The sequence below is a fragment of the Pelophylax lessonae genome, assembly GCF_965119305.1.
Source record: "Pelophylax lessonae genome assembly, chromosome: 3".
NCBI lineage: Eukaryota > Metazoa > Chordata > Amphibia > Anura > Ranidae > Pelophylax > Pelophylax lessonae.
In genome coordinates, this window is record NC_138770.1 from 605,525,221 (window position 1) to 605,552,555 (window position 27,335).

At 47.1% G+C, this 27,335-nt stretch overlaps 1 protein-coding gene across 1 annotated transcript in view; it reads right to left on the bottom strand.

The window, feature by feature from the left end:
* The window catches only part of DISP1 (dispatched RND transporter family member 1), a 114,411-nt gene that overhangs the window by 12,050 nt on the left and 75,026 nt on the right, over window positions 1-27,335 (bottom strand). Inside the window, exons 4-6 of the mRNA XM_082251466.1 lie at window positions 17,900-18,023; window positions 15,567-15,697; window positions 3,214-3,311 (exon numbers count right to left, since the gene is read on the bottom strand). Coding sequence (XP_082107592.1) covers window positions 3,214-3,311; window positions 15,567-15,697; window positions 17,900-18,023 — 353 coding nt within the window. The remainder of the gene's footprint in view (window positions 1-3,213; window positions 3,312-15,566; window positions 15,698-17,899; window positions 18,024-27,335) is intronic.

The window sequence follows — 27,335 nt, forward strand, 5'->3', positions numbered from 1 at the left end:
GCCATTAATTTAATATAGCACCCCTAACGAACTTTGGACTTCTATCTTGGGCTCATTCCCCTCTACTTTCTCCACATCAAACACTTGCAAAGCTTCCCAATAAAATTTTAGCCCCAGTAAGGTAGCTGGTGATTTACATGGATGATACCCTGCTATAAATCGGGAGGATTGTGCTATAGCTATTCGAGCATCGCTTGATATTAATCAATTTGGGCTTTATTCTGGAGTGCACATAAATTGGGGGAAATAACTGCTCTTTCCTCTTGTCCCTTTTGCCCCAGTCTAGACTGTCTCTAAATTTAATTATCTGGGGGTGGAAGTGCAGCGTGACCTTAACGTGTGTGTGTGTGTTTCAGACAACCTTCTTCCCCTTTTGCAACTCATGCAGATTATGTGTACTGCTTGGACCTCTTTGCTCCTTAGCACCATTGGCCACAAATCTCCTCAAAATGATTTTCCTACCTAAATATCTATAATTTTTCCAACAGAGCCCTATTCATTTTCTGCGATCCTTCTTTCGTTGTATAGATTGTATTGTCTCTGGGTTGGGGATTAATCATGGAGGTCTGGTGTTGCCTAATTTCTTACTGTACTACTGGGCAGCTGTTTTAGTTACAGTACCTTGGTGGTTCTCCCAGCCTAGGGATAATGTGGCAGCGATCTCGGAGGCGGCTGTACTGGGCTCTTATGTTGAACTCCGTATCCTTGGTATAAAGGGGCCAGCATCCAATCCAGCTATTACAACCCCTGGGAGGACAATCCTGAGAGTTTGAAACAGGCCAGGGTCCAACATGGTATGAATTCTACCTATTCTCCCTATACTCCTCTATGGGGCAACCCTGCACTCCCTCGCCTGCTCACTGTGCTGGATCCTGTCATATGGGCTAGATATGGCATAAAAACATTGCAAAATATATATCACAGGAGACTTCCCTTTGATTAACTTAAAAGTAACTACAACCTACCCAATAGGACGATCTTCTATTTTCTACAACTGCAGCATGGGGTTGCTGCTCAATTCCAAAACATACCCAACCATTAAGACTGACCCTTTGGAAAGTGTGTTAATAGAAGAGGACCTACCTAAACCTCTGACCTATTTACTCCTTACCATCTCTTGACCACTCCCGAATTAGACTCCCTATATAATAAATGACATGTGGACATTCCATCCCTCTGGGAAGACTGAGAGGACTGCCTTCTGCAATATGCCCCTACCATTATATCTATCTGTCAGAGATCGCTTTATCCAACTGAAATGTATTCATAGAGTGCACTATACCCCTCAGCAATTGGCTGCAATTTATCCTGGCAGACTGACAGTTTGCCCTCGTTGGGATATGGCAGATGGCACGTTTGTACACGGTTGTGTATTTCTAGTCAGGGGTATTGAATACCATTAACACAGCAGACAACCTGTGTCCCTATGGACCCATTGGTGCTGCTGCTAGAACTCACTGATTTTGTGTAGGCCTCTAAACATGTCAAACTATTATTTTTTTGGCCTATTATGCCAGAAAGAAAATCCTGTGGAAATGGAAGCTGCCTACTACGGCAATGGTGTCCGGCTGAATGGTGGCAGTCGACGGAAATCTTCCCCTATATAAGCTTACGTACATCAGCCGAAACTTTCCTGCTAAATTTGACAAAACAGGCTGGCTGGATAGAGGTGCAGGGTATCACTGTTTAGGTGTTGATATCTCACGGTATATAACTGAGGGTTATGTAATGTAACTTGTGGTACCTATGGCATGGTACCTCCCGGTATGGTTCTATGGTATTCTACCTATTCACACTACTCCTTTTCCAGTGTCTCTCTCTGTCTCCCCCCCCCCCCCCCCCTCCTGCGATCCTCCCTTCCCTCCATTTTCCTCTTATTTACCATAGCCCTCCATTCTCTTTGTCCCTCTCTTTTTTTTTTTTTTTTTAAGCTCTGACCCAATTCATGGTAATGTCAGATTTTTGGTTGCCACATTTCCCTAGGCTGTTTCTCAGACTAAATCACAGAACTGTTTTGGATTAATGTTTGTATGACTTCTATGACCATTTATCTATGGTGTTTATTTTGTTGTTCACTGCTGGATTTGGTTTATGTGTACCTTTACTTGTTCATGCTGCTGATCACGTTAAATTAAGGGAACGGTTAGAAAACAAAAAAAAAAAAAAAAAAGTAGCTGGTGATGGCAGTGACACTTTCTGATGCATCCTTGGCTTTTTGTCATGTGATCTGACATGTCACCTAGGATGAGCCCAGCCACTGTCTGCTTGGTGGGAATTACAAGCAGATTACCCTCAATGCAGGAGAGGTACAGGACAAATCTTGCACCCCAAGTCTATACTGTGTATTTGGTTAAAGTTCACTAAATTAAGGTCTATTACCGCAGGTTCACACTTGTACAGAAAACAAACCAACACACACAAATTACAACAGCTGCAAACCCGCGTATAACCCATGTAGGGCAAAGTAACAGGTTCACTCTAATGCCACCCTGCCCAAGCAACACATACCGTTCCCATTACTTCTCTGCACATCAGCTGCCGGAAGTCAGGAAAGGATGCCCTGTGTATGCTTCAAGTCACTCTAGTTTTGGGCTTGTATAGGACTTTGGCCCACCCCCATGTGGCAGTGCTAGTCCAATCACCAAGCTACAGAGCTATCACAGTATCAGTAGAAAGTGAGTGAGTCACATGCTTGGCAGAGGAACAAAGTAAAGCCAAAGTGCCGATCTCATTGCATTACACTGTTCACTTTTTTTTTAATGAACTTTATTGAAGTGTCATAGAGACAACAGCTGTTGGGGTGGTGCGAGGCAGTGAGTTGCCTCGAACCCTGCTGCGTTGTAAAAAAAAGCACTGCCCGCAATGTTTGAACTGGGCACACTGAAAACCAGGCATTTTACATTGTCATGTGATGGGTCGGTGCTGAAATAGCTGCCCAGCGCAGTCCCACCGCATCTGATGTAAATATACCCTTACCCTGCAAGGACACTGGTTTTCTTTAGAAATACTATTTTCCTTAAAAACACATGCATCGTTTACACACACTTTTTTCATCTTCAATACCTTGGGCCCTTTTTAGTCTATTAAGCAAAACTGGGCCATCATTATCAATGTTTTAATGTGAAAATGTACAATACTGGAACAGCAAACTAGTTTCGGTACAGCTCTCATGATCATAGCTAGCAGAAAACAAAGGAAGGGTAAAAAACTCACTTGGCACAGCACAGAAGAAACTGTCTTTGTGGAAGTCCCAGTCTGCTTGTCTTCTCTCCCTTTCATAGTGATCGTCTGACCATCTGTCAACCTGGTGGCTATGATAACAACACAATCCCATAATTACATTAAATGGCAGAGACACCTGATGGCTTCATTCACCAAGTCATTTTTGTGTCTTCTACAGCAGATAAAACAGAAATGGACTAATAGGGTAAAAGCTTAAATTAGTTAAGATATCAGGACTACTGGACAAAGCCCGCAGATGCCTGAAGATGGGAGAGATACTCTAATGGAAAAGCTGGGCAGAGGAACGGACAATCTTTTACAACAAGAGAGGAATGATGGTCTAAATGGTACAGGAAGCTAAAGAGATTTAGGTTTGCAGCAGTCACTTCAGCAAAGGAGAAACTATCTTTGGTTGCCATAGGCAGACAGATTCCCTTTCTTTCATTTCATGAGCTGATGGTTACAAACTCTCCTCTCCTGTACAAAAAAAGGCTTAATCCAATTTCAAAGCACACTGTGAGCTTGCATTAAAAATGGATTTTTGTAAAATCTTACCGTAAAATCCTTTTCTCTTAAGCTCATTGACAGACGTAGTCCTCCTTGATTAATATCAACTCGGGTTATACTGCCCTCTACAGGAGTAGGACTAGACAGGAAAGAAAACGTTCTGGCCACACCCTAGGGGCAGTCCCAGAGGGTGTATCCTCTCACTTCCTGCTACAGCAAATCAGTTATGTCACAAAGCAGTGTTTAGAGAATTTAACCCAACCCAACTCAAAAACAGAGGGGCGGGTACTACGTCTGTCAATGAGCTTAAGAGAAAAGGATTTTACGGTAAGATTTTACAAAAATCCATTTTTCTCGGTCGCTCATTGACAGACGTAGTCCTCCTTGATTACTATCAACTCGGGACGTCCCAAAGCAGTGCCACAAATGAAGGGTGGGAAAATGGAAATCAAAATCCAATCTAGAAGGCCCAACCGGTGCCAACTAGAAGTTTTAAAGGCTCATCAATCACACGATGAGACTCAACTGAAATTCCAACGGAAAAAAACCCTCGAGGTAGACCACCGGTCTCCTCAAATTGCGGCCTGCAAAACCTTGCGGCCAAATGAGGCATCCGCCGATGCCATCACATCAACTTTATAAAATTTTGTAAAGGTATGAACCGACGACCAGGTAGCCGCCTTGCACACCTGGACCACTGACGCCCGATGGCGGTAGGCCCAGGAAGTACTGAGCGCCCTAAGAGTGGAGGGTGCCTTAACAGGGAACGGAGGATTCCGGCCCTTAATAGAATAAGCCTGTACCACCGTCTGTCTAATCCATTTGGAGATAGTCGCGGCAGATGCAGGCAACCCCTTTCTGGGGCCATCCGTGATCACAAAAAGTGAATCCGTCTTACGGAACGATTCCGTAGTCTTCAGGTATACCCCGATTGCCCGAACCACATCCAAGGAATGCAACGCATATTCCTGAGGATAATTGGGCTTAGGACACAAGGAAGGTAGCACAATATCTTCATTCAGATGAAAATCTGAAACCACCTTAGGAAGAAAGGATGGCTTCGGATGAAGAACTACCTTATCCCTATGAACCACTAGATATGGGGAATGGCATGATAATGCAGCCAGTTCTGACACCCTGCGTGCAGAAGTGATAGCCACCAAGAAGGCCACCTTCTGGGATAATGTAAGCAAGGGAATCTCCCTGATATTTTCAAAGGGAGGTTTCTGAAGAACCGACAAAACCAAATTAAGATCCCAGGGCGGTAAGGGCGCGCGCACTGGCGGAGCCAAGTGCCGCACCCCCTGGACACCAAGGAATGAGTAGCCCAAGGCTTCTGAAAGAAGATTGCTAATGCTGAAACCTGACCCTTGATAATGCTCAAGGATAGTTTCTGCTCAACCCCCTTTTGCAGAAAAGCCAAGATTCGGGTCACCGAATAGGTACGTGGGGGAAATTCCAAAGATTCACACCACGCGATATAAGTCTTCCATGTGCGATAATAGACTTTGCTGGAAGTCGCTTTCCTTGCTTTAATTAGAGTAGGAATAACTGAAGCCGACACCCCTATGTCCTTCAGTACCTGGGTCTCAATAGCCAGGCCATTAAAAGCAGCGACTGTAAAGCACGATGGAAGATCGGTCCTTGAGACCGCAGATCCTCCCTGAAAGGAAGTCTCCAAGGAGCGTCCGTGACTAGCCTGTCCAAGTCGGCGTACCCGGCTTGACGAGGCCAGCTCGGAATTTCCAGGATAACTGGAGTTCCCTCCACCTCTATCCTGCGGAGAAATCTCAGCAGCAATTTGAGAGGGGGGAAGACATATAGTAGCTGATACTGCCTTTACAGGCCGTTCAGCGGGTCTGCTGCGTCCGCTAGAGGATCGCGGGTGCGAGCCCTGTTGAGCCAACCTACCAACAGATCCATATCCAGGGTGCCCCAATGAAGGGACAGCTGGTGAAATACCTCTGGATGAAGAGACTATTCCTCTTGATCCAGAATCTGACGGCTGAAATAATCTGCCTGTCCACCCCCGTGATAAATATCGGAGAGAACTGGAACAACTGTTCCCCCAATAAGAATGTTGGCCACTTCTATGGCCGCCAGGGCACTCTTGGTGCCCCTTGGTGATCGACCTAAGTCATGACCGTGGCATAGTCCGATTGGATCCGAACCGGGCTGCCCTGGAGCTGCTCGGTCCAGTAAATCAGACAAAGTCTGATCGCTCTCAGTTCCAACACATTTATCGATAACCTGGAATTTATCAGAAGAAATGACTTCCCCTGGCTGAGCATCGGAGACCGAAGCCACCAGACCAGAGCCTCCCTGGTCCGCTCACTCAATCGGATCAGATTGTCCAGGGAATCGGGATTCCGATTCCATATGAGAAGAATCTCCTCTTTGGAGAATTCGGGTATGAGACTGGGCAAACGGTACTTCCTCTAAGGAGGCGACCATCAATCCCAGCCAGTTGACGGACAGCAACATCCGAATCATTGACTGAATCTTCTGGAGTTTCTCCGCATGGAGAAACACTCTTGCCAAGGATGTATCCAAAATTAGGCCCAGATAGTTCAGTCTCCTGGTGGGAACCAGGGATGATCTTTGGGAAAAGCAACGAAAACGCTGATGTCCTGCGAAGATGGGGATATAAGGATAGGCATCCTAAATGTCTATGGACGCCAGGAAATCCCCCTGATGCAGGGAGGCCACCACTGTATGGATGGACTCCATCTCTTCCAAGACCAGAATTGGACGCACCTAGCCCTTTTTCCTGGGCATTGTGAACAAGTTCGACTAGAACTCCTCCAAGGAATGGGAACTACCACTGCTTGTTGTATCAAGCTGTCCCCCGCAAAGCTTTTAAGCGACCCGGGGATGTCGACTATTGGAAGGGAAGAATCGCACCGGTGGAAGTGATCGAAACTCGATCTTGTATCCCGACCATATGACCTTGCGAACCCCTTTATCCGGGATTCTGGAAAGCCCTGGATCCGGAAACCGGTGAAGACGTCCCCCCACCCTAGAGATGGGTGGGGCCCATTCTGTCAATCCAACGGGATAACAGTGGCTTTATTTAGTCTGGAAATCGGTGAGTCCACTATTGGTGGTACCATCCATCTTTGTAATGAGGGATTCCTCAAAATTATAGCGCCTAGCCATGCGTTTGGAAATAGCAGGGCTCATTTACGGACCACCCTATTTGTGCAAGGGAAACCCTTCTCCATTTTGGTAGGCTTGCTAGTACCAAAAAAGGAATATGAGTCTCAGCTACCTCTGCCAGTGTAACCTCAAGATTTAAGGTTTCCCGGACAGACACAACTAGTGCTTCCACCAACGCTTCTTGTGCTGTGGCGGAGGCAGAAGCGTCCTCCTTACTGTCTGAGGAGACCGTACCTGAGACAACAACCCCAGAAAAGGGACTGCAATGACCAGCTCAGAATCCGTATCTGAGGTATCAGATGACATAGGGGTAGGCGGGGGTCGCTCTTCTTGACCCCCGTCCCTGACAGGCTACCTCCACCCGGGATACCAAAGACTCCAAAACTGCTGATAATGCATCATCACAAGTGGGGTACTGGAGGGTCCTGCGGCCACCCTGAGGGGATCAGGTGGGGATACATGTGTGGCAGGGTTCATGTAACAAGACACTTGCCAGCAAACGCAAAAAAATTAATTGCAAGAAAAAAACATTTTTTTTTTTTTTTTTAACTTAGTCCCCCAGCGCAGTAGCGCCCCTCAGTCTACCTGCTTGGACCCCTCAGAAAGAGAGAGAGAGAGACCCCAAGGCTCACCTGATGCACAGAAGTTTCTTATCAACCTGCTTCCAGCACTGTCTGTTACAGACAGGAAGTCTTTGGCTTGCTTTCCCTGGGCCAAGGAGGCGGCTCCGCCCCTTTACACGCCTTCCGGCGCCTCCCAATTACTCCACGAGGTATTTGGTCACCTCAAACATGGCCGCCCCCATGCTGGAGACACGAGGCTACGCCAATATGGCGGCCTCGTGCGATCTGCAGGAAAATGGCGGCGGCCTGTGTAGGATAGCGGCGGCTTGCAAGTTAGCAGCAGCCTGCGGGATGTGTGCATTCGGCCTGTGCGGCCTGCGGAAGTGCCTCGGCCTGCGGGAGGTGTCCTCAGCCTGCGGGAGGCTGTGCGGCCTGTGGAAGTGACCGGCTTTCTGGAGGGATGGCGATCTGTGGCTGCAGTAACTCAGGCATAGGCATCGGCCTGTGTACACACTAGACAGGTAGGATACCTCTATACCTCAATAGTAATGCCTTTTAGTAGTCTGCCACTGACTTTAGTCACCCTTACAGTCATATAGTGACTTTAGATAGTCAGCTCCCAAACCAAGCCTCTTGGTTTCTATTCACAAAAATCACACTCAAATTGGGGGATCTGTGACCTGTTATAGGATAGAGGGGAGACCCAGAAACTGAGTGTCCGACCATCCCAGAGAGGGGCCCGCGTCCACCAACAAACCCGACAGGGGGAGAGGGGGAACATTCTACTCACCATACCGGAACCAGGCGGGCGCCAACTCCTGACAGAACCCCTCTCCACCGGGGTGGGGGGGGGGGGCTGTCGACCAATACGGACGCCGTGACTCTGTTGGTCATTGGCGTCCAGGCGAGACGTTTAACTCGCAGGGTCAGTCCCCGTCCAGTGGGACTATGTTGCGGCCGACCCAGCGCGGAGCTATGGCCTGCACATGCTCGTAGGCTGAACTGGGGTGACCACTGGATCTCAACATCCAGCCCGTTGCCCAGTTTCAGCGGACTTGCTTGAAGATCTCACAGGAACACTGGAGAAAAAAAGCTGTCTAAAAAAAGTATTTCTAAAAAAATCCTGCCAGGACTGAAGATCCTAGCAAGGAATCTAGGTCCTTACTCCTAACTAGACAGAAAAAAACTGATTTGCTGTGGCAGGAAGTGAGAGGATATACCCTCTGGGACTTCCCCTAGGGTGTGGCCAGAACGTTTTCTTTCCTGTCTAGTCCTACTCCTGTAGAGGGCAGTATAACCCGAGTTGATATTAATCAAGGAGGACTACGTCTGTCAATGAGCGACAGAGAAAAAGTACATTAGAAGCTGCAGCAAGTTAGGAAGAGCCCACCTCATTTCCTGTGTAGAGGAAATCCAGCATCATCTAGCTAGCTCATGGATGCTCAACCTGTGGCCCTACAGCTGTTGCGGAACTACAATTCACATCATGCCTCTGTCTGTGGAAATAATGCTTGTAACTGTCAGCAGTTGTGAAATCGAGGGGCTGCAGGAGTGGGAGCAGGTTACATGTTCCAACCTTGAAATGGGGGTGGAACATGTAACATGTTCCCAAAGGTCAACTTATCCTCTAAACTTCAGCTTTAGGTTGGCCAAACACATGGTAGTTTGATAAAGTAGTCAAATTTTTGATACTTTGCAAAACAATCGAAGAAATAAAATTTTGGTTTTATCTGACTAAAGGCAGCAGAAGAATCAAAATCACTTTCCACCTACAGTATTTTATTTCCTGTTTAGATCTTAAGTTGCATCTTTCCATTAACTGCATTAAAGCTGTTCCATTTATTGCACAGTTTTGACTTTACATTCTACCAAATTCTGCTTTGCAGGAACACAGAGTCCATTCCTTTCCCCCTGTCAGAAATTAGACATAATAAAAACTAGAACATATAAGCTAAAAGTCATACAGTAAAAAGTGAAAAAGCAGTCAGCATAAACTCTGTTGATTACAAAATACAAATAACATATAAAGTCCATATGCAGCGCTAAATAGGAAAGGAATCAATAGTCCACATCCAGAGTGGGAGGATGAGATCCCATCACCAGCATCAGTGAAGGTGGACAGCACACATCACCACAGATATATTGAGCTTGTAATAGGAAGATTACTTACCAATCGTATTTGCAACTGGTGGTGGCTGAATTTTTTTTAAAACGGACAATTGGCATTGTGTATGGCCAGCTTTAGGCTGGTGCTACATTTAAGACATTTTTAGTAGCTCAATTGTGCCACTAACATCCGTAATGATAGTCATCCCCACTAGTCACAGGTTTATAAACCGATGACAGAAAGAGCTTCCTATGGAGTAAGCTACAGTGATAGCAAGTAGAAGCGCTCAATCTAGAGCAAGTGCAAAATGCTCATATAATGTGTGGATGATCGCTACTGCATATTACCTGTTTAGCTTACTCCATAGGGAGACATTAGTTCTGTTTAGTAGTGAATTTTTACTCCTGGTTATTACTAGCCATTTTAGTATTTTGATTATTAAGCTAGTAGTGCTAGCTTTAGAATTATAGGCCATAATTCTCTCCAGCTGAAAGCTCAAAGCTCTAGGGTGTTTCTGAAGTTACCCCACCTTTCTGTTCTGGCCCTGTCCCTCACAGTGGGACAGGTCTGGCACAGCCTAGGAGTTCTGAGTCTTCTAGATGACATCTATAAAGCATGCCCAAACTACCTCAATGGCACCCCTCAGTTTGAAGGCACAGCGGCTCTGCTCAAAGACTCTACTGGATCACTTCACTCTTGGGAGTAAGCCCCACAATCAAGTAGAGAACTCTCATTCTTTTGGGCTTACCTCCAAGCTCAGGACCACAGCTGATGAGCACAATGCAAGCCTTGTCTGAAGGCTCATAGAAAATAATGGATGTGGTTGTACAAAACAGCTGTTTTAATGGGAACTGGAAAGACATTCCAGAGGCAAAGTAACACTTTTAGAGACACTGAACACTTATAAATATTATCCAAAAGGAGGGAGAGAACAAAAAAAAAAAAAATGGGATTTTTGAATTAACGTTAAATCCATTTCTCTGATGTTCATCAACGGAGCTTCAGATCTTCAAAACCGTTGGGTTATACTGCCCCCTACAGGAGTAGGACACTAGGTAGAGAAAAAGTCTAATGGGCAGTCCTAGGAGGTAAACTCCCTCTCCGCTATAGGCACTCAGTTTAGCTACAAGCAGTTTCAGAAGAATTACAACTTCAGAGAGGGATGGGTGCTGTATCCGTCAATGAAAATCAGACAAATGAATTTTACGGCTAGTCAAAAATTGAATTTTCTCTTTCGTTCATTGACGGACACAGCTTCAGATCTTCATAACCGTTGGGACGTCCCAAATCAGTGTTAAACATGAGGGGTGGGAACAGCAAAAAAATTCCCAAGGCTAAACCGTAGCCAACCAGGCAACAGGAGCTCAACAAAAACAACTAGAGTCCACCTGAAAAAATACAATACACCCTCAAAGAGGATCATATCCTCTCAATAGCAGCCTGCAAAACCTTGCGGCCAAAAGAAGCATCCGCAGATGCCAACACATCCACTTTATAAAAATTTGTGAAAGTGTGCATCGACGACCAGGTGGCTGCCTTGCAAACCTGCATCACTGACGCCTGATGACGGAAGGCCCAGAAGGCACTAAGCGCCTAGTAGAGTGCACCTTAACAGGAAAAGAAGGAACCTGACACTTGATGGGATAGGCCTGAATCACTGTCTGTCTGATCCATCTGGAAATGGTCGCAGAGGAAGCTAACAACCCTTTACGAGGTCTAACCGTGAGCACAAATAGTGAGTCTGACTTCATGAAAGACTCCACAGCTGCCAGGTACACCCTAATTGTCCAGAACACATCCAAGGCATGCAAGACAATTACCTTCAGATGTTTAGGCCTGGGACACAGGGAAGGCAACACAATTTCTTCATTCAAATGAAAATCAGACACAAACTTTGGAGGAACGACGAACCGGGGCGAAGAACTACCTTATCTCTGAATAACCAGGTAAGGTGAACAACAGGATAACGCCGCCAGTTCCGACACCCTGCACGCAGAAGTGATAGCCACCAAAAAGGCCACCTTCTGGGATAGCGTAATCTCCCGAAGATTCTCAAAAAAGTGAGGCTTTTGGAGGGCCAAAAGCACCAAATTGAGGTTCCAATGCAGCAACGGAGACCGCACTGGAGGAACCAAATGTCAGACACACTGAAGAAAGGTACGCACCAGGGAGTATGTGGTCAAAGGTCTTTGGAAGAAGACCGCCAAAGCCGACACCTGGCCCTTGATGGTACTCAAGGCCAATTTCTGTTCAACCCCCCCCCCCCTTTAAAGGAAGGTCAAGACCTGAGCCACCGAGAAGGAGCAAGGATGAACCCCAAGAGACTCACACCACGCAATGTACATCTTCCACGTACGATGGTAGATCTTTCCAGAAGTAGATTTCCTAGCTTTTAACAGTGTAGGAATCACAGACTCGGGTAAACCTCTATCCATCAGCACCTGGCGTTCAACAGCCAAGTCGTCAAAGCCAGCAACTGTAAAGCAGGATGGAAGATCGGTCCTTGGGACAGCAGATCCTCCCTGAGAGGAAGCTTCCAAGGAACGTCGGCGACTAGCCGCACCAGATTAGCGTACCAAGCCCGGTAAGGCCAGTCCGGAGCCACTAAGATGACCAGAATCCCTTCTGCCTCGATCCTGCGTAGAAGTCTTGGCAGAAGCTGAGAGGAGGGAAGACATAAATCAGATGATACTGACCCCACAGGGCCACCAACACGTCTGTGGCGTCCACCTGATGATCCCTTGACCGAGCCACAAACCTCTGCACCTTTCTGTTGAGCCGAGATGCCAACAGATCCATTCTGGGGGGTGCCCCACTGGAGACACAACTTATGAAACACCTCCGGATAAAGGGACAACTCCCCTTGTTCCAACGCCTGCCGACTGAGGTAACCCATCTACCAGTTTTCCGCTCATATTGCGGGCCACAGCTTCAGCCTTCCTGTCAGCCGGATCCTTAAAGGCCGGGGGCTCTTCAAGCATAATCATGGTTGCCTTGTTCAATCAGGAACCACCAGTGGAAAAGTCCACTTCTGAAGAAGGGACTCCTAATAGAAGTAACGCCTAATAAAGCGCTTTGGGACCCCAAGGGGACACATTGGTTGTCCCCACTCTTTAGCGACATTTCTGTCAAACTAGGTGGGGAAAGGAAACACCTCTGCCGCCCTGGATGTCTGGTGAGTGCCAAAGGGAACCTGCGCCTCTGTTGCAGCTGCAGTCTTAATCTTCAAGGTCTCATGCAGATATAATCAGTGCTTTCACCAGTGCCTTTTTGTACGCGGTTGCAGACGTAGAGGAATCATCCTCGCTATCAGAGGATTCCGGGCACGTGGTTGCAGAACCAGCAGGGTGACCCACGTCCACGGCGGCCGAATCAGATTCAGGATCTGATGAGATAGGGAAAGGCAGGGGGCGCTTTTTGCTAGCCCGTTGCCCGAAGACCATCTCCACCCAGGACACAAAGGACTCCAGGACCACCGTCAGTGCATTGATGGATGGTTGGGACCAGGAAGGCCCAGCAGCTCACTGCGTTGGCAGCACCACCCGGTCGCCAGGCACAAGCACCAAGCGATCCTCAGCAGCAAGGGAGAGAATCCCACCAGACTCACCACCCAGCAGAAACAGGCACTTGCAGCCACCAGGATCATCTGCAATCTACGCCCGGCGACTAGGAAGTGAAAAGATCCAGGAGTCAGCACCAGGGGATGAGGAGTAGCTCCCACTGCCGAAAGCACCGCCCACAGGGCTCCACTGTAATGCCCGCCACTATTTTCAATGGCAAACCACCGAAAAATGGCCGCCGGACTACACAAACATGGCCGCCATGTATAGAAACACAGGCTACAACAAAATGGCAGCCCGCGTGGCACCACAAGGCTTACAGGGACCTAGGAGAGAACTTAGGCCTCAAGGACAGACACCGGCAGAACGGGAGGCCCTGGGAGGAGCCCCCACCAGGTACAACCCACCCGCACAGTCGATCGTCTGGTCGCTGGCGGTGCACCCCCCCCCGGCCCCCATCACCAGTATAGCGCCCTGCCCCCCACCCCAGGACATGGATCAGAACACTCAAACAGCCCCAACATATGTGGAGGGGGGGTGGGATGGGGGACAGATGACAAGGGGGGGTGACTGATGGAAAGGAGGAGAACCCGGGGGTCCGGCCGTCTCAAGGAGGGGCCCATGTCCACCCCCAAACCCTCTAGGGGGAGAGGGGGGGGGGACAGCTACTCACCATACCAGGAACCAGACGGGCATCGCTTCAGACAGAATCCCTCTCCATTGAAAAGGGGGGGGGGGGCTGTCAGCCAGGAGGAAAGCTGCGACTCAGTCTGAAACCCTGTAATATGCGACCTCGCGAGGCGTTGTAGGCCATCCCCAGTCCAGTGGGGCTATGTTGTGGCCGCTTAGGTCTGCAAGCTTTCGCTGGCCAGACTGGGGTAACCACTAGATTATCCAGCCCGTCGCCCAGTCCAGCAGTTGATAGTAGATCTTACAGGAAAAATCCAGGAGAAAAAAAAAAAAAAAGAAAGAAAAAAATTGCCAGGACCAAAGATCCCAGCAAGGAACTAGGTCCTTACTCCTGACTAGGCAGAAAAAAAAACTGAGTGCCTATAGCAGAGAGAGGGAGTATACCCCCTGGGACTGCCCATGGGCATAGCCAGGCACTTTTTTCCTAGTGTCCTACTCCTGAAGGGGGCAGTATAACCCAACAGTTATGAAGATCTGAAGCTGTGTCTGTCAATGCACAAAAGAAAAACACAGTCCAGCTGATCTGATGGACACAGTATGCAGAACAAAAATCAAAGACAAACACTGAAATATACTGAGAGTCAAAGGAGTGCTTTATTTTGTTTAAGATTTGACACTTTACTCACTCAGGGCAAAAGGGACAGGTTCTCTAGTAAAGAACAACCTACCAACCACTGTACGCCAACTACCCATCCCAGCACTTCCCCACTTCCTCCGCTGAATCCTAACTCTGTATAAAACTGTCAACTTTGTGTCAGTGCTTACACTGGGTCAACTTAACCTGGCATTTGGCTGCTCAGACCTGAGGAGGTTGCATGCTCCTTCATATATTGAAAGAGGAGACATTGAGAAAGAGCTCTGACAGAACAGCAGCTGAGTGAGGCAGAGGTAAGCATCAGCAGGCATGGGCAAAAATCAGATACTGAGTGCATACTCCAAGCTACCAAATTGTGCAGCCAGGGCTGTCCCTACCATGGGTCCCGCTGGGTCCATTGGACCCAGGCAGCACTTGGAGAGGGGCAGAAATACGACTCCCAAGATTTGTTTTTTTTTGTTTTTTACAGCAGTTTTGAGTGTCATCAGTTAGCTGCACGTTACGGGTGGCATTTCCCCCATCTCAAACTGCCGCCCATTGCGCAAACTGATAAACATGAGGAGGCAGAGTGTCTCCTCTGGATAACTTCCCTCATGTGATTGTGGTGTGCGCAATCATCTCAGACATCATCGCACTCCATCTCCCACAGGGCAGGCTTTATTTTCTAGGGCGGTGGGCACTGTAGACACAGGAGTGACAGGAGGACTGATGACAGACAGTGGGTGTTTGGTGAACTAGTCCGGTAGGGAGTTATGGAACAAGATAATAGTATACACAATATTCTAAAGGTTATATTTTAAAATAATGGATGTGGGGGCATTTTTTTTTTTGGGGGGGGGGGGGTGGCAGCAGCATTTAATTCTTAGACCCAGGAAGCACAATGTCTTGGGCAAGCCCTATGTGCAGCTAAAATAATTTTGAAGGGAAGGAAAGGGTCTTTTTTTTTAAATGTATCCATACAAGATTCACACAACTTTATTGGATTCATTAGGGGGGGGGGGGGGGGGAGAGATAATTGTGAATCCTGCATGAAAGTTGTGTGAAAGCATAAAAAAAAAAAAAAAAAAAACTCAGAATAAATAATTTTACAGTTAAAGAAATGAAGAGTAAACCAGGGCTTTAAAGTGGCATAGAAGCAAAAGAAAACATAAAAACGACTTAACTACTTTTTGGCTTGCTCGTCTGCATATTTAAATGGATAATTGGCCAATGTTGCCTTGTATCCAGTGTTCTCCACCATGTTGTTCCACGTCACCAGTCTCTGGCCAATGGCGGTCCCTCTGGGCTCAAACCCCTGTAAGGGAAAATAAATGGAATGTCATCAATCACTGTGCTCTAACAGGAGGAGTATCTGCAACAAACACACCGCAAACAAGTTAATACGCAGCGCCCTACTACAAAGGGAGGTCAGAGCACAGAGGTCAGAGGTCACTGGCTAATAACAGGTGAATGACAACTAACAGCTCCAGGCTAAGAAAGACTGCTCTCTGTATTACATGTCCTCAGGACAGGGATGACACTCGCTCATCATCTCACACTCTTATTAAATGCTCTTGATGGGCCTTTAACATTTAAACACAATTTAGTCATACTACCCAAGTAACTAAAGGTCTTGAGATCCAAAACGCTTGTGTTTTTTTCAACATAATGAGCAGTTGGATGTTGGGCTGCCTATCAGGTCCAATGACCAACTGAAGGCACTCACTTAGTCGGCTGACAATGCTGCTGCTAATGGGGAGGCAGAGGTTTCATGATTATAAAAGTGTTGTTACTTGCAGGATCTCCTGGCAAGTAAATATGCAACAGATTCACAAAAAAAAACAGGTACCTATTTTACTTATCTGATGCCAGTGTTTCATGTTAAACCTTTTCTTTCTGGGGTCCTTCTTTAGGTGTCACACTACCTGCATGATACAGACACCTCCTATTGGTAGAGGCAACACTTTCAGCAACCTGGTCCTCTCTCATAGGCTCTAGAGACAGGAAAACTCACGGGTGGCCAATGAGGAGACCAGTATCCAAAATAGGCAGGGAAAAAATGCTTGGTCCCCAGGGCAGAAGATTAGCTTTGCTCATAGGAGGAAGCTGCAAATTAGATCCATTATACTGCAGGATGGCTTAAAGGGGTTGTTAAGGCAGTGCACACAATCCCTGCCAGCCAAGCAGTGCAAACATTACTGCTCACAGTCACTGCCAGCTCCTCTGCTAGTATAACCTGTAGTATATACTGCATGCCGTTTTTTTAAATTTCATATTCTAAATACCTTATTTATTCTCCCCGATCAGCGGCCACGTGACCGCCCGTCGCTCTCTCCCTCCGATGTATACACTACAGAGGGAGGGGCCAAGATCTCCCTCTGATGTCTGCCAGGCGGTCACATGACTTCCCTCTGTAGCATATACACTGGAGGGAGAGAAAGATGGGCGGTCATGTGACCGCTGATCGAGGAGAATAGGCATTTAGAAGATAAAGAAAAAAAAAGAAAAAAAATCGGCATGCAGTATATACTACAGGTTATACTAGCAGAAGGGCTGGCAGTGACTGAGCAGTAATGTTTGCACTGCTCAGAACAGTGCTACAAAGGGGAGGGGAGGGGCGGCTTACACACACAGCTGACAGGCAGGGAGGGGAGGGTGAAGGGGACGGGGGAGAGGAGGACAGAGGAGAGACAGAAGAAACGGGAGAGCTGCGGATGATGAATGCAGGTAAACTGACCACAATGTCACGGCTCAGCACCCATGATTAACCGTGGTCAGAGAGGGTAGGGCAGAAACTGGTAGGATCAGCCAGTTTTTTTATATGATACAGGGGGGCAAATTACACAGCACAAGCACTGCATGGTTATTCATGCTTTAGGGAACAGGATCTTTTTTTTTTTTAAAGTTAAAAGAAAAACGCTTGAAGAGTTGTTTGCAATTAAGAATGAGTAGTAAAGGTAATTGAAGCACAATGCACTATTTAAAATGTTTTTTTTTTTTTTCCCTGGAGTTGGGCTTTAATACAATTGCATTCAATGAGGCATGATGCCACGATGTAAAAACAGATTGCTAACCTCAGACTTCTTCCCTTTAGTTTCCTGTGCCTGCATTATATTTTTTTAGTGAGAAACTGCAGCTGGGGGGGGGGGGGGGGCTAGTTCCTATAAATCATAGACACACCACCAGAACTATATCTCCCAAAAGCCCTTTCCCTACACAATTTGTGAACACATTCTTTAGAGTCAAGGCAGCAGCATTGTTTCACTGGAAAAGATATCAATGAATACATGTGCAGAGGGGCAAAGATCTGTAGTCCAGCAATCAGGGCCAATAACGCTTCTTGAAAATTTAACACAGAAAAGACACCATATTGTCAGCTCAAACAGGAAGAACACACTGGATCTGGATCACACTGGAAGAACACAAAAATCGCCAAGAGTTTCATTACTTAAAACATTTTTTTGCCCATACATATTTTGTGTCCAATTTATGGAATTGAAAAAAAATTAAAACTTACCAGAAGTGGATCTGAAAAGTCCGGCAGATCAGGCACCAAGATACCAATCAGGGCGCAGACGACAATAAGCACAGTGCACATCCCTAGGACCACCACAGGCCAGTCTGCTATTAACGCAGCATAACTAGGATAAAAATAAAAGTTGGTTAGGATGGAAAAGCCCTCTTAAAATATTGCCAAATACGTAAAACCCAAGCATTATTATTATTATATTTTCCAGCCTCACAAACCTGCAAAATTATGAATTCAGAAAGGTGGCCACACACCTTACAATATGATTATACAGTCACAATCGCCTTTCGTTTTTCCCATTTCTGTAATACGAGAACCTACCTAAACAATTCAATCTCTTTTCATTGATATACAGGCCTATAATTGCAGTAGATCTAGATTTGTAAAAAAAAAAAAAAGATTGTAAAAACTGAATGTACCTTCATGACCAGGTTAAAAGGTGCCTACAGACACCAGCTGGCAACTAGCTGCGTCTGCACAATGAACTCATTCAATGATTCTAGCATAAGAAAATTCATCAATGTTACAAATGAACAAGCCCAACTCATACAGGTGCAGCTCAAAAAATTTGAATAATCATCAAAAACTGAATTTCAGTAATTCAATTAAAAAACAAACTCATATTTTATAGGATTTATTACGCACAATGTGATATATCTCAAGCATTTCTTTCTTTTAATTTTGACTATTTTGGCTGGCTAGAGAAAACCTAAGATTCAGGATCTCAGAAAATGTGAATATTGTGAAAAAAGTCAATATTGTAGATTTATGCTGTGACACTCTAATTACCTAACTAACTCAAAAGGTTGTAACCTGTAAAAGGTTTCCTGAGCCTTTAAATGGTCTCTGGTTCCATAGGTTACACAATCATGGGGAAGATGGCTGACTTGACAGTTGTCCAGAAGACAGTCATTGACACCCTTCACCAGGGGCGTAACTACAGGGGTTGCAATTTCAACCTGGCCCTATGCTCCAGGGGGCCTGTGCAGCTCCCCTGTACACCTGGATAGGCGGGGGCAGCAATAACAGGAACTAATGTACTACATTTTCCTTTAGTTTTCCTGTAGCTGCAGGACATTGGTTCTTCTATATACTGCCCCCACCAACCCTCCTATCCAGTTTACTTGTCTTCTGCTGTCTCTGGGCCTGTGTGCTCCCTGGTTCCCCCCTACAGCGCTGCTGGCTTCCCCTCTTCCCTCAGCTGCTGCATGGGATGTGTCACAATGGAGAGTTGGGAAGGGGTACGTAAATATGTCATTTCTTTTTCTGAATGAATGAAATTGCAAAAAAACAAAAACAAATTGTAAAAAAAGATAAATAAAATGAAGATAACAAAATAAAAAAAAACTGACACCAGTGGGTGAACTACCAGCATCGCAGAGGTGGCACTTGCAATCCACCACCATGAGGAGGCCCCAAGATGGCACGAAAGAGGCCCACTGCAGAATTTGTGAAAGGGTTCTGCTGCGGGACCTTAATAATGGGCCCTGCGACAAGAGTAAAGGGCCCCAGGATCAGTGGAAAGAGCCCTGGGCTTGAAGAAAAGGGTCCCGGCCAGGGGGTCATTCATGGCCGGGGTTTCTTGCACCAGGGCCCTGAAGGTTCTAGTTACGCCTCTGCCCTCCACAAGAAGGGTAAGTCACAAAAGGTCATTGCTAAAGAATCTGGCTGCTGCTGTATCCAAGCATATAAATGGAAAGTTGAGTGGAAGGAAAAAGTGTGGTAGAAAAAGGTGCAAAGCAACAGGGATAAACGCTACCTAGAGAGGATTGTGAAGCAAAGGCCATTTAATAATTAGGGGAAGATTCACAAGGTGGACTACGGCTGGTGCCAGTGCTTCAAGAGCCACCACACACAGAAGTATCCAGGACATGGGCTACAACTGTTGCATTCCTTTTTCAAGCCACTCCTTAACAAGAGAATGTCAGTAGGGGAAAAAAAAAAAAAAAGGACTGGAATGTTGCTCAGTGGTCCAAAGTGCTCTTTTCGGATGAAAGTAAAATTTTGCATTTCATTTGTAAATTAAGGTCCCGGAATCTGGAGGAAGAGTAAAGAGGCACAGAATACAAGTTGCATGAGGTCCAGTGTGAAGTTTACATAGTCAGATATGATTTGGGGAGCTATGTCATCTACTGGTGTTGGTCCACTGTGTTTTATCAAGTCTAAAGTCAGCGCAGCCCTCTACCAGGAAATTCTAGAGCTCTTCATGCTTCCCTCTGCTGACCAGCTTTGTGGAGATGCTGATTTCATTTTCCAGCAGGACTTGGCACCTTCCCACACCGCCAAAAGTACCAATATCTGGTTTAATGATCATGGCATCACTGTGCTTCATTGGCCAGAAAACTCGCCTGACCTAAACCCCATAAAGAATCTATGGGGTACTGTCAAGAGGAAGATGAGAGACTCCAGACCCAACAAAGCAGAGGTGCTGAAAGCCACTATCGAAAGCAACCTGGGCTTCAATAACACCTCAGCAGTACCACGGGTTGATCATCTCAATGCCACGCCGCATTGGTCAATACTTGGTCAGGAGCCCTGACCAAGTATCGAGTGCATACTATACTGTTCATGGATATACTTTTCAGTAGGCCAACATTTCAGTATTAAAATTCTAATTTTCTGAGATACTAAATTTTGGGTTTTCATTAGCTGTATTCCATAATCCTCAAAATTAAAAGAAAGAAATGCTTGAAATAGATCTGTGTGTAATGAATCTATATAATATGTGGAGTTTCACTTTTTGAATTGAATTACTGAAATAAATTCACTTTTTGATGATGCCACAGAAACCTATTTGTTATTTTATGTTAGTACATTGGTCTTTTTCCCTGCTCCTCTCAATTGCTATCAATTAGTGCAGTTTCTAGTAAGACATTGCCAGTTTCCCCATGCTCTCTAGTTTTGGCTTTCACTTTTAAAGTGGTTGTGTTAAGCGGTCCCTCTAGAACAGGGGTCTCCAAACCATCTAAACACTAGGCCAATTTACTGTCAATCAACCTTAGGGGGTGCTGAACTGTGGCCAGTGGGTGTAGAAAATGTAACGGCATCAGTGAGAGTTGACAATGTCCCAGAATTGGTGGTCAGTGGAAATCAAATAAAATTACATGGCATTTGTGATCAGTAGGAGGAATGGTGCCCAATCATTGGTATTGTTGGTGTCAGTGGGAGGTATTATGCTCACTGGCATTGTTGGTGGGAATGGTGCCCCATCATTGGCATCAGTGGGAGGAACAGACCCCCAAGGGCTGGGTAAAGGCCAGCAAAGGGCTGTATCTGGCACAAACCACTGCTCTAAAAAGTCAGTAGGTTTTTGATCAATTGTAACTTGCCAGCCTAGAATAAACTACATTGAATCTCACTCTTAGTGAGTGTCTGTGGATTATTCTGGATTAGCAGGCTACCATAATGTCAGCAATGTCTGGGTCTTAGGACTTTTTCTTAGGTCTTTTGCATTAATCAACACGTAAAACAGAACACAAACCTTTAGTATGAATTAAAGCAAGTCATCAACACTAGGGGACAAAGCCCCATCCTGCTATACAGACTTGCAGATCCAAAAAAATAATAACTTGCAAGTTTATGTTAGATTGCCCAGGAAAAGTGATATTTCTTGCTGGATAGTTTGGGAGATTCTGATCAATATATATTAGGAACTAGGATCTGTTTTTTTCTGTGCAACAGAATTAAAGCAATCCGGGAGCGCCTTGCACCTGCTACTTCTTGCTAGGACCGATGTGGTTTAAATCGTTTAACACAATTCCTCTTGGAATGATCCCATTGGAGTTGTGCCCAGAAAGTCCAGGTGGAAGGAGGAGGTCCCGGAAAAAGCTGAAGGGATTACATGGCCTTGAAACACCTTAGGATCCCCAAGGACATACTCGAGTCTGTATCCAGACAAAACAGAAGTCTGGTATCCCCTATAAAACTTGTTCCCTTGTGGGCTACTAGGAGCAGAACAGAAGATGAACATTTTTTGGCACTCCCAAGTTCAACAGAATCTGCTTTCCTGTAGGAAACATTCCACATCTTTCAGTCTAGTATGTAAAAACGGCAAAGGACTCGCAACTATGGAAGAACTTGTCGCGTGTAGTAGCCAAGCAATATTTTTAAATCTGGAAAAAGACCAATAATCTAAACGGGTAGCCAAAAGGCAACAAAGAGAGTAGTCTTCTCTGACGCATCAATAAATGAGGTCCAATGTGTAGCGAGAGTTAAAAGAAAATTGGATTTTTGAATTACCGTAAAATCAATTTCTCTGATGTTAATTGACGGACACAGCTCCTGATCCTAACCATTGGGTTATACTAACCCCTACAGGAGTAGGACACTAGGCAGAAAAAAGTCTGGCTACGCCTATGGGCAATCCCAGGGGGTATACTCCCTCTCTGTGCTAAAGGTTTGTTACAAGCAGTGTCAGAAGAATTACAACTCCACAGAAGGGTGGGTGCTGTGTCAGTCAATGAGCATCAGAGAAATGGATTTTATGGTAAGTCAAAAATCCCATTTTCTCTTTCATTTATTGACGGACACCGCTCCTGATCTTCTTAACCATTGGGACGTCCCAAAGCAGAGTTAAACATGAGGGTTGGGAACAGTGAAAAAGAAATTCCCATGGCTAACTATAGCCAACCAGGTAAACAGGAGCTCAACAAAAACAACTGGAGCCCACCTGAAAAAAACAATACACCCTCAAAGAGGACAGGTCCTCTAAACAGCAGCCTGCAAAACCTTGTGGCCAAAGGAAGCATCCGCAAATGCCAACACATCCACTTTGTAGAACTCTGTGTGCACCGACGACTAGGTGGCCGCCTTGCAAAGCTGCGTCACTGACACCTGATGACGGAAGGCCCAGGAGGCACTGAGTGCCCGAGTAGAGTGCATCTTGACAGGGAAAGGAGTAACTAGACCCTTGATGGAATAGGCCTGAAACACTGTCTGATCCTTCTGGAAATGGTCAAAGAAGAAGTGGACAAAGCTTTCCGAGGCCCATCCGTAAGCACAAATAGTGGGTCTGATTTCCTAAGAGCCTCCATAGCTGCCAGGTACATCCTAATCGCCCAAACCAGATCTAAAAGGCATGCAAAGCAATTTCCTTCGGATGTTTTGTCCTGGGACATAGGGAAGGCCACACAATGACTTCTTTCAAATGGAAATCAGAGACAACCTTTGGGAGGAATGATGGACAGGGACGAAGAACCATCTTATCACGGAACCACCAAGTAAGGTGAACCACAGGGTAATGCCGCCAACTCCGACATCCTGCACACAGAGGTGAATGCCACCAAAAAGGCCACCTTCTGGGACAGCGTAAGCAGGGGAATTGAGGTCCCAAGGCAGCATTAGAGACGGCACTGGAGGGTCAAGTGCCTAACTCCCTGAAGAAAAGTACGTAAGGAGTATGTGGCCAAGGACAGTTGAAAGAAGACCGATAAGGCAGACACCTGACCCTTGATAGTACTCAAGGCCAGTTTCTGCTCAACCCCTCATTGAAGGAAGGTCAAGATCCGAGCCACCGAAAAAAGTGCAAGAATGAACCCCAAGAGACTCACACCACGCAATGTACGTACTCCACGTACGACGGTAGATCTTCCTAGAAGTAGATTTCCTAGCTTTTAACAGCGTTGGAATCACAGACTCAGACAAACCTAACCATCAGCACCTGGCGTTCAACAGCCAACCCATCAAAGCCAACGACTGTAAAGCAGGTCGGAAGATTGGTCCTTGAGACAGCTGATCCTCACTAAAGAGGAAGCTTCCAAGGAACGTTCGCGACCAGCAGCACCAGATCAGCGTACCAAGCCCGGCGAGGCCAGAGCGGAATCCTTTCTGCCTTGATCCTGCGTAGAAGTCTTGGCAGAAGCTTGAGAGGAGGGAAGACTTCAATCAAGTGATACTGACCCCACGGGCCACCAGCGCATCTGTGGCATCCGCTAGAGGATCTCATGACAGAGCCTTAAACCTTTGCACCTTTCTGTTGAGCCGGGACACCAACAGATCCACCTCAGGGATACCCCAATGGAGACACAACTGATGAATGCCTGCCGACTGAGGTAATCCGCGTGCCAGGTTTCCACCCCAGGAATGTGTACGGCAGAGAGGGCTGGAACGAACCGTTCTGCCCACCTTAAAATGCCGGCTACCTCCAGAGTCACCAGGACACTTCACTGCAGTTTCTGGGAGTTTGTCCAGAGGAAGGAGCACCCTGGCTAAGATAGACCCAGATAGTCAAGCTTTGTGGACGGAACCAGAGCAGACTTCTGAAAGTTCAGAATCCAGCCAAACACCCTCAAACTTGCATGGTGATTTCCAGGTTTTCCACCAGAGTAGTAGGAGACTCTACTCACAGAAGGGAGGTCATTCAAGTAGCCCAGTACCGCAATCCCCCAATGCTAGCACCAGGGCCAACACTTTTGTGAAGACCCGAGGAGCAGACGCGAGACCAAAGGGTAACGCCACAAACTGATAATGCTTCTCTTCAATGGCAAAGCGGAGGAAGCGCTGGAGACTGACACACATTAAAAAATGAAGGTAAGCGTCCTTGATGTCGATGGAGGCAAGAAAAAATCCCCTTGATGCAGGGAAGCCACCACCCTGCTAACGGACTAAATTCTGAACTTCTGCACCCACACAAAACAGTTCAGCGCCTTGAGGTCCAGAATTGGACGCACCTTGCCTTCCTTCCTGGGACTGTAAACAGGTTTGTAAAAAAAGAAAAAAAAAAAAAACCCTGAAAACATCCCGAAGTCAGAACAGAGACAATCACCCTTTAAAGTAAAAGGTCATGCACCGCCCCAAAAAGAGCCTGTAAGCGGACTGGGAACAGTGGCACGTTGGAAGGAAAAATCTTACCGGAGGGTAAGAACAAAACCTCAAGCTTGTAGCCAGACTGAATGACCGCGTGGACCCACCTGACTCGTACCAGGGGAGGCCACAGGTCTGCGAACCAGTGAAAACGCCCCCCCCACCCCAGATACGGGTGACTGCATACCATCATGCTAAGGGGGCTTTGTCTGCAGGTCTGGAGAAGCCCGCTCTTGACTTGCCAGACCAAGTTCACTTGGATCCTCCAGAGGAGGCCCCGAAGGGCTTTGATCCTTCATCAGTTGACCCTGAGGGACGAAAAAACTTCTTATGAGCCGAGGAGGGGGGCCCACGTCTACAATAAGAGTCCTTTACCTTTCTTTCGCAGGCTACTTAGGGCCTCTTCCCCCCTGTGAGACCTATAATGATGTGATCCAGGGTAGCACCAAACAGGCAATCTCCTTGAAAGGGAAGATCAGTCTAGGCCTTTTTAGAAGTCTGGTCTGCAGAACAGCATTTGAGCCAAAAGGCACGCCGAAGGATGACTCCTGAAACAGAGCTGAGCCACTAGTGGTGCCGCATCCAAAGAGACATCTTAAACTGCAGCCAGTGGACCAGCTGGTCCGCCAGCTCAGCAAAGGCAGGGGGAGCTAGTCCCCCTTCCAGGTCACGGCACAAAAGCTTAGACCATTCGGTGAGAGTCTGCGACACCAGGGCAATGGTGAATAACGTCCTCCGTGCCGAAACAGCCAAGGTAAACATATTGCAACCACTGTCTCCGCCTTCCTGTCAGCCGGGTCCTTAAAGGCCGGGGACTCTTCAACTAGAATCATGGGTGCCTTGTTCAAACTGGAAACTGGAGGGTCCACCGCCGGTGGAACAGTCCACTTCTTAAGAAGGGAGGACTCCTCATAGGGGTATCGCCTAGCAAAATTGCTTTGGGACCCCACAGGGACGCTTTGGTCATCCCCACTATTCAGTGACAATTCTGTCAACATAGGAGGGGAAAGAACACCTTTTCCGCTCTGGATGGCTTGTGAATCACAAAGGGAACCTGCGCCTCCGCTGCAGCTTCAGCTGCATCCTCCATCTTCAAGGTCTCATGCACAGCTATCAGTGCGTCCACCAGCGCCTTTCCATACGTGGTTACAGAAGTGGAGGAATCTGGGCACAAATGGTGATCAGGAAATGAAAAGATCCGGGAGTCAACACTAGGGCTCCACTGAAAAATGGCCGTCTGACTACACAAATTTGGCCGCCGTGCATTAGGCACATAAGCTACAAGTAAACGGCGGCACCACAAGGCTCCCAGGGACCTAGGAGGGATCCCTAGGCCTCCGAAAATGGCACAGGCCGGGGCGGGGGTCCTGGCAGGAGCCCCCACCAGATACAGCCCCCCACAGCCGATTGCCCGGTTGCCGGCGACGCACCCCCCCAGCCCTCATCGCCAGCACAGCACGATGCCCCAACCCTAGGCGGTGGACCAGACTACCTCACAGCCCCAGCGTCAGTGAAGGGGGGGGCCAGATGGCCCACAGGGACCACCAGACTGATGAGGGTGGTGCCTATCGGGAAGGAGGGGAACCCAGTGGTCCGACTTTCCCATGGAGGGGCCCACGTGCACCCCAAAACCCTCCAGGGGGAGAGGGGGGGGGGTCAGTTACATACCACACCAGGTGGGCACCGCTCCAGACGGAACTTTATCGAAATTGGGGACGGTCGACCAGAAGAAAAGCTGCAACTCGGGCCGAGACCCGGTCGTATGCGAGCTCGCAAGGCGTTTAACTCACAGGCCAGCCCCAGTCCAGAGGGGCTATGTCGTGGCCGACCTAGCGCAGAGCTGAGGTCTGCGCGCGCCCACTGGCCAGACTGGGGTAACCACTGGATCTAGATTATCCAGCCCGTCGCCCAGTCCGGCGGTTGATTTTTTTTTTTTCTCCTGGATTTTTTCCTGTGAGAGCTACAATCTATCTAAAAAGAAAAAATTACCAGGACCAGAGATCCCATCAAGGAACTAGGTCCTTACGCCTGTCTAGGAAGAGAAAAAAAAACTGAGTACCTATAGCAGAGAGAGGGAATATACCCCCTGGGACTGCCCATAGGCCTAACCAGACTTTTTTCTGCCTAGTGTCCTACTCCTGTAGGGGGCAGTATAACCCAATGGTTAAGAAGATCAGGAGCTGCGCCATGAATGCATGAAAGAGAAAAGGGCATTTTAGGTGAGGGACTGATTATTTTTCCAAAACTCTGTGACCTTTATGAAGAGATTTGTCTATTTCTAGAGTGTTCAGCGCGTTCTGCTGAGACTTGGCAGACAAAATTCAGCAACATCATCATTCTGTCATCCTCCACAGTGTGAGCCGAGACAGAAATATGTTCAAAATGCCAAAGAACTTTGTTAAAGCGAACCTGACCTGGCCTAAAACATTTCCAAGGTAATGCAACTTTGTGGTCCTGGCAAATTTGCAATTTAGTCATCCCCCTCATCCCCGTTAATTTTAGGCTCCCTTGGATCCTAAATCCAGGTAGTACATGGGGCCCTGATAAGTCCAAGTCAAGATGAAAGTGGAACTATGGGCAAAAATCAAAAAACGGCAGCCTGTCAGTGTTAGAACCACGGATT